The 14,959-nt window shown below is 42.4% G+C and overlaps 1 protein-coding gene across 3 annotated transcripts in view; it reads left to right on the top strand.

The window, feature by feature from the left end:
- The window catches only part of Adam9 (ADAM metallopeptidase domain 9), a 61,870-nt gene that overhangs the window by 2,587 nt on the left and 44,324 nt on the right, over nucleotides 1-14,959 (top strand). For all 3 annotated transcript variants that reach the window (XM_013352040.2, XM_013352041.2, XM_005362443.3), the window contains exons 2-4: nucleotides 10,463-10,560; nucleotides 12,420-12,478; nucleotides 13,961-14,039. In XM_013352040.2, the coding sequence (XP_013207494.1) occupies nucleotides 10,463-10,560; nucleotides 12,420-12,478; nucleotides 13,961-14,039 (236 nt within the window). The remainder of the gene's footprint in view (nucleotides 1-10,462; nucleotides 10,561-12,419; nucleotides 12,479-13,960; nucleotides 14,040-14,959) is intronic.

Here is a 14,959-nt window from a genome sequence, read left to right as displayed (position 1 = left end):
TGCCCGGCTCTCAGTTTCTTTTTTATGTCTTTCTTTTTTCCCTGAGACAGGGTTTCTCTTTGTAGCTCTGGCTGTTCTGGAACTCACTCTGTAGACCAGTCTGGCCTCAAACAGAGATCCTCCTGCCTCTGCCTCCCAAGTGCTGGGATTGAAGGCGTGTGCCACTACCACCGCCCAGCATTTTTTTTAATGTAATGTATTGAATACAACATGTAGACTAACCCCGATTTCTTAGAGAAACTCTGGTGTCCTGAAGAAGCCGTTTGAAAGCTTGCTCACGCCAAATAATTGGAAAGTGAAGTACATGTAATAGTTGGAACTGAGGTTCATGCCAAGCTCATTTTCAGATGTCAAGCAGATTTTTTAAAAAATAATTGTTAAAATTAGTATATAAAACAATGGGTTTCGTTATGACAGTTTCATGCATGGTTATCATTGTATGTTTTTCACTTTATCTTCCGACTCATTGTCTTCTCATGGTCTCCCTACATAGTTTCCTTCAACTTTCATGTCACAGATGTGTAATATGTCTATATATGTACATAGATGTGTTAACCCAAATTTCACATATGGGAGAAATATGTGGGACATTGTACTCTCTTTAATTTTCGAAAATTTCTTTCAGTGTTTTGAATATACTCAGCCCCATTTCGCCCTCTAGCTCCTCCCAGACTCACCTGTTTCCCTGTCCTCTCCCAATTTCCTGTCCCATGGCATATCTTTCAGGAGTGAGTAAGGCAGAGGGGAATGGATGAGAACAAACTGTAATGACATTTACGAGGATGCCAAGATGAAACTTGCTTGTTTGTGTCCCAACCCCCAAGATTAATATTATTAAAAAAAAGACCAAAAAAGGGAGCTAGCCTGAGAAATTCATGTTCAGTCTTCACACCTGCCTCTTTCCTTTCCCCTTCCTCCCTCCCTTTGTTTTTTTTGAGACGGGGTTTCTTTTTATACCCCTGGCTGGCTCCCGACTCATAGAGATCTCCCTGTCTCTGTCCCCTGAAGAGCTAGCTAGTCGTCTGTTTTGGACTGTGCTGGCCTGGATTGGATTTTCCTTCACCTTAACTTACTGCTAGATCTTATGAAAATTTAAAAACAAAGCTTCTCTACAAAACTTGTTGTATTGTAGGACAGTCCTACAAACTCCACTTCCAAATGTTTCGTTTCCTTCGATACATTGTTCTTGGAATGAGATTTTTTTTCCTGGTTTATCTCGCCTCAGCATGACTACCCTTTACTTTCAGTAGCGCCCCAGGTAGGCAGAGCCCACTTCCTCCTTATGAACCTCTGTGGCACAGTCAGAGACTGTCACAATCACGTTCTTTTTTTTTTTTTTTTTTCCCCGAGACAGGGTTTCTCTGTGGCTTTGGAGCCTGTCCTGGAACTAGCTCTGTAGACCAGGCTGGTCTCGAACTCACAGAGATCCTCCTGCCTCTGCCTCCCGAGTGCTGGGATTAAAGGCATGCGCCACCATCGCCCGGCTACAATCACATTCTTGACCTAAAATTTCCAACCCTAGTTTGAAGAGGGGAATTGGTGTTGCTGGTAAGTATGTTTGAGGGCCCTGCCTGCACAGTAGTGGAAAAGATGTTAATTGTCAAAAGGGACAGGTTTGCTTTAAGGAAGTGTGCGTGCGTGTGTGTGTGTGTGTGTGTGTGTGTGTGTGTGTAAGGATCACAGGAGGCTGTTGACTGAGGGTACATTTTATTGAGTACTTGCAGTATCTGGATAGGAAGTAGCTGCTTTGGTTTCAGCAATTTAAATTCCTATTTGAGGGCCTTAAATTCTTAGCAGCATTACATTTTCTAAATGGTTGGAGTTTTTCCCAGTGGGGTACTTCAAGACAAAAATAGCATCTTGTTTTCTTATTTGGGGATAGGATGTTTGAGATAAAACCCAGAATGAGCATTCTCATTTTGAATAGGCACCGATTTCTCTTTAAAGACAGGCAGATAAAGAAGCACACGTCTTAAGACAGGTACTGGTGTAGAACACAGCAGCAGAAACGCAGTGGAATGTGCTCTTGAAGGACTAGTAGCCGAAACACATTGATTTGGGCTAGGCTTGTGACTAGCAGGTAGGGTTTAATTACAGTCATTTTCCTTCAGGAGTACTTGAGACAACAGATTATCTCACGCAGTCTGAATGTGGAGGTTCATCTTTTACAGAGGGAGCACATAAAGGTGGCTATTTGTTTAGGTAATAAGCAGGAAGGTGAGAAGAAAAAGGCTCTCTGTGGTTCTGCAGACCCGTTTGTTTGTCTTGCAATTAGGTAGAATTCTTTGGAAGATTTTTTTTTTCTACCACAGTTGCTTCTACTTCCTCAGAAATGCACGAGAATCCTGAGTCAGAGGCGGCAAGATCTCACGCCCTTTCATTTTCTATGTCTCCAGCCTTTACGTTTCTCACAACTTTTTCTTCAGTTCATGTCCCCTAGTGTCCTTATTTTCAATAGTATGCTTATTCTGTAGATTCTAATATCAAAGTTTGTATACCCCAGAGTATATTAAGATTTTTACTTTTATTATTTATTTATTTATTTGGCTTACCTGTCACTAGTTAGGGGCAGGACTGATAAGCCTACTAAAATTTCTTGCCTAGCCATTCTTTTTTTTTTTTTAAATTTTATTTTATTGATATTTATTGAGCTCTGCATTTTTCTCCGCTCCCCTCCTTGCCTTTCCCCCTCCCCCTTCAATCCTCCCCCAACGTCCCCATCCTCCCAGTTTACTCAGGAGATCTTGTCTTTTTCTACTTTCTACTTCCCATGTAGATTAGATCTATGTAAGTATCTCTTAGTGTCCTCATTGTTGTCTAAGCTCTCTGGGATTGTGGTTTGTAGGCTGGCTCTCTTTGCTTTATGTTTAAAAACTACCTATGAGTGAGTGTATGTGATAATTGTCTTTCTGTGTCTGGGTTACCTCACTCAAAATAATGTTTTCTAGCTCCATCCATTTTCCTGCAAAATTCAAGCTGTCGTTATTTTTTTCTGCTGTGTAATACTCCATTGTGTAAATGTACCACATTTTTCTTATCCATTCTTTGGTCGAGGGGCATTTAGGTTGTTTCCAGGTTCTGGCTATGACAAACAAAGCTGCCATGAACATAGTTGAGCACATGTCCTTGTGGCAAATTGAGCATCCCTTGGATATATACCAAAAGTGGTATTACTGAGTCTTGAGGGAGGTTATTTCCTAATTTTCTGAGAAATTGCCACACTGACATCCAAAGGGGTTGTACCAGCTTGCATTCCCACCAGCAGTGCAGAAGTGTTCCCTTTTCCCCACAACCTCTCCAGCATAAGTTGTCATCAGTGTTTTTGATTTTGGCCATTCTTACAGGCCTAAGATGGAATCTCAGAGTTGTTTTGATTTGCATTTCTCTGATGACTAAGGATATTGAACATTTCCTTAAGTGTCTTTCAGACATTTTAGATTCTTCTGTTGAGAGTTCTCTGTTTAGGTCTGTACTCCATTTTTTTTATTTATTGGATTGTGTGATCTTTTGATGACCAATTTCTTGAGTTCTTTGTATATTTTAGAGATCAGACCTCTGATGTGGGGTTAGTGAAAATCTTTTTTCCATTCTGTAGGCTGTCGTTTTGTCTTGATTACTGTGTCTGTCCTTTGCTTTATAGAAGCTTTTCAGTTTCAGGAGGTCCCATTTATTAATTGTTTCTCCCAGTGGCTGTGCTGCTGGGGTTATGTTTAGGAAGTGGTTCCCTGTGACAATGCTTTCAAGTGTACTTCCCACTTTCTCTTCTATAAGGTTCAGTGTGGCTGGCTTTATGTTGAGGTCTTTGATCCACTTGGACTTGAGTTTTGTGCATGGTGATAGATATGTGTCTATTTTCATTTTTCTACATGTTGATATCCAGTTATGCCAGCACCACTTGTTAAATATGCTTTCTTTTTTTATTTGATATTTTTTTCCTTCTTTATCAATGATCAGGTGTTCGAAGATGTGTGGATTGATATCCGGGTCTTCTGTTCGGTTCCATTGGTCCTCCTGTCTGTTCTTATGCCAATACCAGGCTGTTTTCAGTACTGTAGCTCTGTAGTAGAGTTTGAAGTCAGGGATTGTGATGTCTCCAGAAGTTCTTTTATTGCACAGGATTGGTTTGAGTATCCTGGGTTTTTTGCTTTTCCAAATGAAGTTGAGTATCGTTCTTTCGAGGTCTTTGAAGAATTTTGCTGGGATTTTGATGGGCATTGCATTGAAGGTTTTTACTTTTATTGTGAACTGTATCCCGCTGTTTAGCATTTTAATTTTAATTTGTAAAAAAACTTTTGAGACAGGTTCTGACTGTGTAGCTTTGGCTGTCCTGGAACTCTCTCTGTAGACCAGGCTGGCCCCAGACTCACAGAGATCCACCTGCCCCTGCCTTCTGAGTGCTGGGATTAAAGACTTTAACCACCACACCTGGCATTCCTGGTGGTTTTTAATTGGAGGCAATGTTACCTCCTATATCTCCGGGAACATGGACACTTGAGCGGTCAGAGCTAACATTGCTGGCGTCTGGAGAGTGGAGGCCAGGGGTGCCGCTGGACACGCCTACACTGCACAGGATTTTCCAGCCCACAGTGCCAGTGTTAGGAGGTTAAATGTGTTTCCTTTACAGTGAAATGAAAGAAATGGCCTTTCGGTTCCCACAGGAAGCATAGAATAGAGGAATCAGGGAAATGCATGTTGGGAATGAGCAGGAGATAAGGAAAAAGAAACCAGGCTGGAATTCTGGCAAAAAAGAAAAGAAAAAAGAAACAAGGATTCCCTTGTAGTTTATGTATATTAGTGTATACTCTTTTTGAAATAATACTTTCTCAGAAGCTTTGTACATGGTGTCTCTGCATGGGTTTGCTATAGAAGGTGGATCCTTGGGGCTTTGAAAGAAGTTGGTGTCAGAGTAAGAACTCCTAAATACAGAAGTGCTATAATTTTGAAACCTTAAAAACCACAAACTATTATGACATTTGCTTTACAAAACAAAAAAATGATTTTAAAATGGAAACCAGCGAACGAAGATTCTAGAATATTTATATTTTTCCAGAATATATATATATTTTCAATAATATATGGTTCCCAATTTGGCAAAATATAGAATTATATGTACTACATATATTTGTTATTGTTGTTGTTTTGTCTTTTTGAGGTAGGGACTCACTGCATATCTCTGGCTGTTTCGGAACTATATAGACCTCAAACAGAGCCCTGCCTGCCTCTTTCTCCCAAACGCTGAGATTAAAGGCATGCACCACCATGACTGGCCTACTTTCTGTTCTTATATCTAGCTTTATTATCCCTGTAGCCATCCAGGTAAAAGATTCCTTAGAAGACAGAACACCTGTCTTCTCCTGTAAAGTAGGCGGTGACCTTAGGAAGTCACGGAACCTGTTTTAGATAGAGAACTCTTGAAACATCATCTTCCTGCCCATTAGAGCTTCAAATTTTACCTTTTGGAAGTGTTTCATATTTTTCTTTCTGTGGAGTTCTCTTCTGAATCATAGTGAAAATGTTAGTTTGGCTGCCAGTGGCTCAGCCTCTCCTACCGCAGCAGTGATCCGTGCCTCTCAGTGTCTGTGCTCTGGTCTCTAGTGGATTTCTGAAACTTTCTTGGAAGTAACAAGTCACGACAGGAAGGCAGAGGAAAATATGCCATTTTTGCTCTTTTTTAGTTAGGCCTCTAGCTCAGGCTGGCTTCAAACTTGTTTTGTAGCTGAAGCTGACCTTGAATTTGTGCTCTTGCTGTACCCACTTCCCGTGAGTGCTGGGATTATAGACTTGGCCTACCCATCCGGCTTCAGGCTAGTTTACTTAAAAAAAAATTTTGAAAATTTTATACAGTGTATTTTGATCATATTTTCTCCTGATCCCTCCCATATCCACCCCACCTTACCCCCCCCCCACACACTTTTTATCATCTTTTCCTGGAATACAGTTTACTCCTGATCACACAGAATTTATTGCCCACTGCAGTATTCCGTTTATCTTGCTGCATGCTCAGAGTGATAGTTCCAGCAGTAGGGTTGGTTACTGATGCAAAGGAGGTTTTTTTTTTTTTTACTTTTTTTTTTTGGTTTTTTCGAGACAGGGTTTCTCTGTGGCTTTGGAGCCTGTCCAGGAACTAGCTCTGTAGACCAGGCTGGTCTCGAACTCACAGAGATCCGCCTGCCTCTGCCTCCCGAGTGCTGGGATTAGAGGGGTGCGCCACCACCGCCTGGCGCGAAGGAGGTTTTTAAGGATGCTATTTAAACCTATGTTTTAGGAATTTGAGAAGACTGGAGGTCATTGAAAGGCTCATTTTTAGGTAAAGAAATAGCCACCAACTCCAGTTAATTTAGGAGTATGGGTATCAGCCTACAAGATAGTGTATTATAAGGTTTTAGTTTTTTATTTTTCCCAATTGACAAAACATCTGTGTAAATGGAGACTGGAGACTGCATGTTTGTTCCCCGGCCATCCAGACCCTAATAATGACACAGAAACTATATTAATTACAACACTATTTGTCCAATAGTTCAGGCATTTTCCTAGCTAGTTCTTATATCTTAAATTAACCCATTTCTATTCATTTATGTACTGCCACAAGGCTGTGGCTTACCAGTAAGGTTTTCCAGTGTCTTTTTCCTTCAGCAGCTACATGGCGTCTCTTTGACTCCTCCTCCTCTCTCTCTCTGTTCTGATTTACTACCTGGCTTTGCTCTGCTAAGCCATTGGCCCAAACAGCTTTATTCGTTAATCAACAAAAGCAACATGTATACAGAAGGACATCCCACATCATATCTGGATGATAGTCATGATATGAGTTAAGATGCCTGCGAGACCGATGGAGAAGAGTCGGAAAACTCTTCACACAATATGCTGTGTATTGGACCTGACATAGCTTATGTTTTCCTGTCAATGTCTTTGAAGTCCTGAACTATAAACAGGTTTTATACTGTGCCAACTTAGAAAATGTTAGATGCCATACTTCATCCAAATCTGTTTGTGAGAAGGCTGAGGGACGCGGGCAGTTAATATGAATGAGATGCCATGGCATTGGAGGAGGGGGGGTGGGGCCCGAGTGAAAAGGTCAACCCATTCTTCAGGTGTGAGGTAGAGAAGGCTGCTCATTGGTAGAGCCTTTCCGTGGTGTGCGACTCACCGGTTGATCTCTAGTGCCTGAAAAAGACATTAGAAATGAGGCAGGCAGAGCTGCTAGGCAGTTAGGGTCAGCACGGGCAGGTGAGCCTTAGTTTTTGCAAAGGAACGACAGTAGAAGCAGCATACACGTCTTGTAAACCGGATCGGGCAATGGAGATGCACACTGTAGGAAATAGACTTCTTACTGCTTCCTGACCTTGCCTCACATGGAAAAGACACCCAACAGATTAGTTCATTGATTTATGCTATTTGCGTGTTTATGACAGCTTAGAGTCACAATTTGCAACATATAAATTCAGTATTACATCTTAAAATTGCATGTATTTGTGTGTGGTCCAGGAGGTCAGAATATAACTCTTAGGAGTCAGTTCTCTCCTTGCTCCACGTGGGTACCAGGAATCAACTCAGGGTTGTCAGGCTGGGCAGCAAGCCTTTTACCAGCTGAACCATCTTGCCAGCCCAAGTATATTATTTTGTAATTATGATTACAGCAAAAGTATTAGTCTTTTTTCATTCATGCTTGTAGGTAAACAATTATTATAGAAGGTTTTGTTTTTTTCTTCTTCGAGATAGAGTTTCTTTGTGTATCTCTGGCTGTCCTAGAACTCGCTCTGTAGACCAGGCTAGCCTCAAAGTCACAGAAATGCATCAGCCTCTGCTTCCCTGAGTGCTGCGATTAAAGGCGTGTACGACCACTGCCGGGCATTATAGAAGTTTTTAAACATACATAAGAGTAGAAAAAGAGGAGCGAACTCCTGTGTGTGCATTATTCAGGTTTAATCTTGGTTTTGTTTTTCCTTCAAGTCCACTGTACTTATTGTAATATATTTTATCACTGAATATTCAGCATGAATCGCTAAATCACAAAGCCTTAAGCACAGTTCCCTAAGATCATCAAACGTTTCCTGTGTCTAAATTTCCCAGACGTTCTCAGAGTTTTCTCAGTTGGTTCATTTTTACAAGGATCCAGACAGGCCCATAGACTGCGTTTGGTTATAAGGCTTTTTCAATCTATGAAATTCCCCACTTCCCTTCTTGTGGCTCAGGGAGATGCAGCTGTCCTCCTTCCTCAGCATAGTTCTGAAGCTCCTGAGCCCACTAGTGACCATCCCCCTCACAGTGACCGTCCCCCTCATGGTGACCGTCTCCCTCATGGTGACCATCCCCCTCACAGTGACCGTCCCCCTCACGGTGACTGACCCCTTACAGTGACCATCTCCAGACTTCCCTGAAAGAACTTTTACTGTGGCTGTTGGGTACAGTGGTGAGCTTCTGTCATCTCAACCCTGGGAAGACAGGGCAGGAAGGTCATGAGTTCAAGGTCATCTTGAAGGACTAGCTTGTCTCAAAAGCACCAAACAAACAGTGAGAAAGAATTGTTATGCCCTTAGTAATGATACTGGAAGGGAAAAAACTGTATCCAACTCCTACATGATTTATTGTTCAGTGTGGTGGCATTTTTTTTCTTTTGAGATAGGGCCTTTCTTACCCGTCTTACTAGGTATCCCTGGCTGGCCTGAACTCAGAGAGATCTGACTTTCTCTGCCTCCCAAGTACTGGGAGCAATGGTTCTCAAGCTACCTAATACTGCGACTCTTTAATACAGCTCCTCATGTTGTGGTGACCCCAACCATAAAATTATTTTGTTGCTACTTCATAGCTGTACTTTTACTACTGTTATGAATCATAATATAAATAAATGACCTGCAGGATGGTCTTAGATGACCCCTGTGAAACAGTCATTCAGTTCCTAAAGGGGCCATGACCCACAGGTTGAGAACCAGTAGATTGAAGAGCACAGTTCTATGTCTGGTCCTGTCTTTCATTTTGGTTGTACTTGGTGTAGTGTTTTGAAAGAAAATGGCCCAAAGGGAGTGGCAGTATCAGGATGTGTGACTTTGTTGTAGTGGGTGTGGCCTTGTTGGAGGAAGTGTGTCACTGCAGAGGCAGGCTTTGAGGTTTCATAGAGGCTCAAGCTGTTGCCTGTGAGTCAAGATGTAAGAATTCTCAGCTCCTTCTCCAGCACCATATCTGCCTGCACTCTGCCTTGTTCCAGCCATGACACTAATGGACTAAACCTCTGAACTGTAAGCTGCCACCACAATTAAATATTTCCCTTATAAGAGTTGCCGTGGTCATGGTATCCCTTCACGGCAATAGAAACCCTAACTAAGATACTTGGTTTTACTGGTAACTTTAGAATGTAAGTGCACATGACCAGAGTTCTGAACTGCCATTGTTTTTTTTTTTCTTTTTTCCCCCCTTCCCCTTTTTTCTCTTCTCCTCTTTTTTTTCCTCTTTTCTTTTTTTTTTTTTCTGCTAATGATTTTGTGTAACATTTTCTTCTGGTGGATCCATGGTGTAGTCAGTCCATATGAGGCAGCTGGTCCACTGTTAGTACATATTAATGTTGACCCATTGATAGAAGGATCTTCCCCTTCTTAGCATCTTTATCCAGTGTTTAGCTACTCTCCTAGGATGCCATCACTCAAGAGGCATAGGAGGGAGTGAGGGACGAGTGCATGCTCTGAGCTGCAGCGTGGCACTCTGCCATATTAAATCTCATGTTCTTTTCTTCTGTTTATGCCCCAAGATTGTAAAACAAAAGACTTATGTTGAGGAAAAGGGCTAGAGTATACAGATGCAAAGTGTTTGAAAAATGATTGTTTTAACATCATAAACACACACACACACATTTGGATATAGACTGGCATCTTTTCCTTAGGAAATATTTTCACTTTCATCCTTGTCTAGAATTGTAAATAAAAAAGTCACAGGAGGGTCTGAAGAGATGGCTCATCAGTTAAGAGCACTGACCACCCTTCCGCAGGACCCATATTCGATTTCCAGTACCCACATGGTGGTTCACAGCTCTCTGTAGCTCCGCTTCTAGTAGGTCTGACATCCTCACCTGACCTTTGCAGGCACCATTTACACCCATGGTACACAGATAAACATGCAGTCAAAACACTGGTAAATAGAATAATAGCAAAAAAATACAAATTAAAAAAAATCACTTGGCTATCTGGTGTTCCCCCCAATAATTTGAACACTTAGTTTTTTTTTTTATTTTCAAGACTTAGTTTTTTTATTTTCAAGATGGGGATCTCAGTATGTAGTTCTAGCTGTCCTGGAAGTCACTGTGTAGCCCAGGCTGGCCTCAATCTCACAGGGATCCTCCTGCCTCTGCCTCCAAGTGCTGGGATTAAAAACATGCAGCATTATATCCAGCTGAACACATGCTTTTTTATTTCCGGTATTTAGGTACCGCGTAGGTTTTTCGGGCTCACGTTGTTATATTTTTTTCTTTTTGCTGCAGACATTCAGCAGACCAAACATCTTTCTTCTTATGAGATTATAACGCCTTGGAGACTAACTAGAGGAAGAAGGGAAGCCCCGAGGTCCAGTTCCACGCAGGTGAGTTCTCTCTGGAGAACTGCGACTATAAGGAAATTATAGTTTCTTCTTTTCTCAATGAAGGGTGATATTTGCAGCTTGGTTGTTTCAGGGGTTGAGGATGAGTTTTAATATCAAATACTTTACGTGCTGATTTAAAAAACAGCAAAACTGCTTATAAGGAAATGGAGTGTTGTTTTTCCACTGGAGAAGATTTTTTCTGTTTGTTGATGGGGTAGCCATGTACATGTAGATCCCTTACACCTCCCAGTAGTGCTGTCCTTGGGGTCTAGCCTTGTTCATGACCTTACGATCAATAGTTTGTCCTATAGTTAGAATAGGGAAATTGTTTGGGCTAGGGAAAAGGGCCTCCTGAACTTGAAGATGACAAAGTCAGAGTTATCTAAATAACGAACTAACTCCAAGATGACACTGTTTATCACTGTTGAAGAAACTCAAGTGCTGCTAGTGAGGTTGCCACGTCTGTGTGTGATGTGTTCTTGCTCCACGGGGCTGCTGGCAGCTGGAGAAAGTGTGGGTTAGAGTTGATGAGATAAGCTGTAAAGGTCACAAGAGAACAGGAATTTCGTGTCCACTTTTGTAGGACTAAGTAATCTCTCAAAACTCGAAACTCACTTAAACAGAAGGAAGAGCTCCTTCTGCAAAGGAAGCACCATGTGGGTGCCCTGGAAACTACTTCCTGAAGTTACAGCTGATTCATGAACACATTTAGGAAGAGCAGACAGCTGGGGCTGGAGAGAGGGCTCATTGGTTAAGGTCACTTGTTGCTCTTGCTGAGGACTGGGAGTCACTTCCCAGCACCCACAGGTTCGTTCCTAACCATCCACAATTCCAGTTCCGGGAGCTGTGGCACTCTCTTCTGAACTCAGGGGTACCAGGCACACACATAGTACACATACATCCACACAATTAAAGCATGATATGTGTAAAATCATGTAGGAGGCCAGGAAGTTCTGGTGCTCACCGATAAAAGCTAGGGAAACCAGGCTTGTTAAACATCTCAGGCAGAGACACCTGTTCCTTGCCCAGGAGGCTGGGAGTGGAGGTGGTTAATAGCTTGGTGACTTTCACACTATCTGTATGACCGAGACCACACCTGAACCCTAAAATGTCACATGTAGTCAACCTTTAGAACATGTATTTATGGAAGAGGTCACATGTTCTTTAAAAAGTGTCTATGGAATCATGTCTTAAGCTTTGTTGTGAACATGGGACTGAGCTAATTATTACCAGGAAACTTTTTCCAAATTGTGCTGTGCTTAAATATGCCTAAAATAAACTACCTGGTGCCAGACTCTCAAAGTTTGAACTAACAGTAGTTAATGAGTTAAATTGAACCAGACTTCCTTCTTGCAGACTGACACTCTGCTGGCTGTGGTGTTCACAGAGACCCCCACAAAAACAAACAAGCAAACAGACAAATCTAAAACAAATTAAAAAAGAGTAGCTAGAAGTGTAGGCTTATTTTTCATGATCCAGGTTTAAAGGGAGACAGAGATAAATAGAATATATATTACTTAAGAATACTTTCCATTAGTCAGGCGGTAGTGGCACATGCCTTTAATCCAAGCACTTGGGAGGCAGAAACAGGTAGAATTTGTGAATTTGAGGCCAGCCTGGTCTACAAGAGCAAATTCCAGAACAGGGTCCAAAGGTACAGAGAAACCCTGTCTCAAAACAAAAAACCAACCAACCAAACCAAAAAAAAAAAAAAAATCCAAAAAACTTTCCATTAACTGTTGCAGGCATTGCCAAGTTACTTTAATTTGGAATGAACTTTCCTGCCTCTTGTGATATGTTGAAAAGTAATTTATAAGACGGTGTTTTATTATTGCCTTTTTCCTTTTCTGTGCACTTAGGTGTCTTATGTCATCCAGGCGCAAGGAAAACAGCATGTTATTCACTTGGAAAGAAACACGTAAGAAATTTCATTTATTTTGCCTTTTTAATTATGTTTTCCCTCAGCAGTATAGTGATTTCTTTTCTAGATTGATATTGCTTAGTGGAGTCTGAATCCTGGAATCAGCAGATTTAGTTATTGCTGACCCTGCTGCACAGGGGTAGGCCTGCATCTGAAGTCCACAGGAATTTATGCTGTGATTGGACAGGCTGCACTTCCAGGAGACAGTGCAGAGGGAAGCCAGGCATGCATAGCTTAATTATTTTCAATTTTACCTTTAGGGAGAGTGAAGGGTGTGTATGTGTGTGTGTAGGATGTGGTGTGTGTATATGTGTGCACGCGTGCACATGTGTGTGAGTGGTATGGTGTGTGTATGTGTGTGTGTGTGTGTGAAGGATGTGTGGGGTGTGTGTGTGTGAAGGATGTGTGGGGTGTGTGTGTGAGTGGTATGGTATGTGTCTGGTGCGTGTATGTGTGTGTGTGTATGTGCGTGTGTGTGTGTATGTGAAGGATGTGTGTGTGTGTGTGTGAGAGTGGTACGGTGTGTGACTGGTGTGTGTGTGTGTGTATGTGAAGGATGTATGGGGTGTGTGTGTGTGTGAGTGGCACGGTGTGTGTCTGGTGTGTGTGGTGCATGTGTGTATATAGACTCCAGTGCCCAGTGATATCAGCTTATGAAAAGACTCAGCTCCGTAGGCTCCTTTGAATAGTGCCCACAGAGCAACAGAGCGGACTTCGCAAAGACACATGGGACAAAGATTACTTTGGAGTCTCAGAGCTTCAAGTGCTCCAGGCTCTTAGTCACAGGGATGGCTTTGCCTCCAGATTTGCTGCCATGGGGCTTCCTGTATTCAAGGAGGCAGAGGCACAGTTTCACCAAGGGTTTTCAGTGTCACAGTGGTCATGTAGCTGAAGTTCACTCAGGGCAAGCAGGGCAAACCATCAGTTTGTCCATCTCTGGACAGGAGGATCAGTTGGTTTTGGGCGGCTTCGGGTTGCTTTGAACTTGAACCACACAGTGCATCCTGCTTCCCTGATTTTCCACAAGGCCTGGAGGTCAGTGTGAGAGAAGATTGCTTCCCCATGGTTCACACAGCTGTTCTTCAGTGAGGGGGAGGCATTTCCTTTAACAACTGACAGCAGACGCTTGTCTTCATACCTAGGTTAAGGCAGTGATGTTTCTTGTTTACATAGGACTTTGTAGAAAGGAATATAAAATTCTTACTTGTCTTGTACAAACATGAGTGCGTCAGCAGCCTCACTTGTTCTTCCCTTGTGCACGTGGTGCCAGGAGAGCGAATCGTATCTTTGCATCGCTCAGCTAATGTCCAAAACCCAAGTCTGTTAGTTAGCTTTTGGTTTCGCAGTAGCACTTTCTTTACAATAGTGGTTCAGGTAAAATGTTTTTAAAAGTTAATTTCTGCCTCTCTCCTGAGAACATCTCCTGAGTTGTGCCTTCAGCTCTTGGTACTTGACACATCTCTTTTCTTCCTCTTCCAGAGACCTTTTACCTACTGACTTTGTAGTTTATACCTACAACGAGGAAGGCTCTCTGCTGTCTGACCGCCCCAGTATGCAGGTACTGTATCTTCCCCTTGAAACTTTACATAGTTTCAGTGTGTTCTTGTCAGGGTCCCTGGACTGCGCGGTTGCCGTCCCGAGGACACCTTCCCCATCCATGTATGATGGTCCTGGAGGAGACTGGTTCACACCATACCACTCTCCTCCACTCATTAGTTACGATTTGTCTTTAAAGCCAGGAGGTGGTGGTGGAGGCACACACCTTTAATCCCAGCACTCGGATGCAGAGGCAGGTGGATCTCTGTGAGTTCGAGGACAGCCTGGTCTATAGAGCAAGTTCCAGGACAGCCAGGACTGTTACACAGAGAAACCCTGTCTTGAAAAACAAAACAAAAAAAAAAAAATTGCGTTTATAAGATGGGAAAGTAACTAACTGTTCTCTAATGACAATGCTGACTGGTCGTGAAGGGTTTACTGTTTTGGTAAACTATCACCTTCCTTTTGTTATTTATGTCCAGTAAAGCCACATTTGTTTGTTGTTATGTATTCTGATGTTCTGATTTTTTTTTTTTTTGCTGACATTTCATTCCTCAAGAGGTGTGGTCCTCTCTGCATCAGGCAACAGCACCCTCTCGGGGACAGAGCTGGCCTGGAATCCTCCAAGTAATTGGCAGATGCCGAGCCTGGCCTGGTGGTATTCTTCCTGGCGCATGCGCAGGTCTAGCTTTGCTCAGGAGGAGGAGTGTCACAGTTCCCTGGGCACTTAGGCAGTACACACTTTTTCCGCAGTAGTGCTCATGAGAAGTCGTAACTCCTGCCGACTGTGTTCTTGCTTCATTCGAACTTTGTACTGCCCTGTTATGTTAGATGGATCACGTATGGCATTGAGGACCTTTGTAGCATTCTTCAAAAGAACCGGAAGCAAATGCTTTAGTCTGCACTACCCAAAACCACAAGGAAATGCTGACTTTGCCTTGT

Source organism: Microtus ochrogaster, linkage group LG7_11 (assembly GCF_000317375.1).
Source record: "Microtus ochrogaster isolate Prairie Vole_2 linkage group LG7_11, MicOch1.0, whole genome shotgun sequence".
Taxonomy (NCBI): domain Eukaryota; kingdom Metazoa; phylum Chordata; class Mammalia; order Rodentia; family Cricetidae; genus Microtus; species Microtus ochrogaster.
Note: the sequence above shows the minus strand (reverse complement) of the source record. Positions and strands in the feature narration are given on the sequence as shown.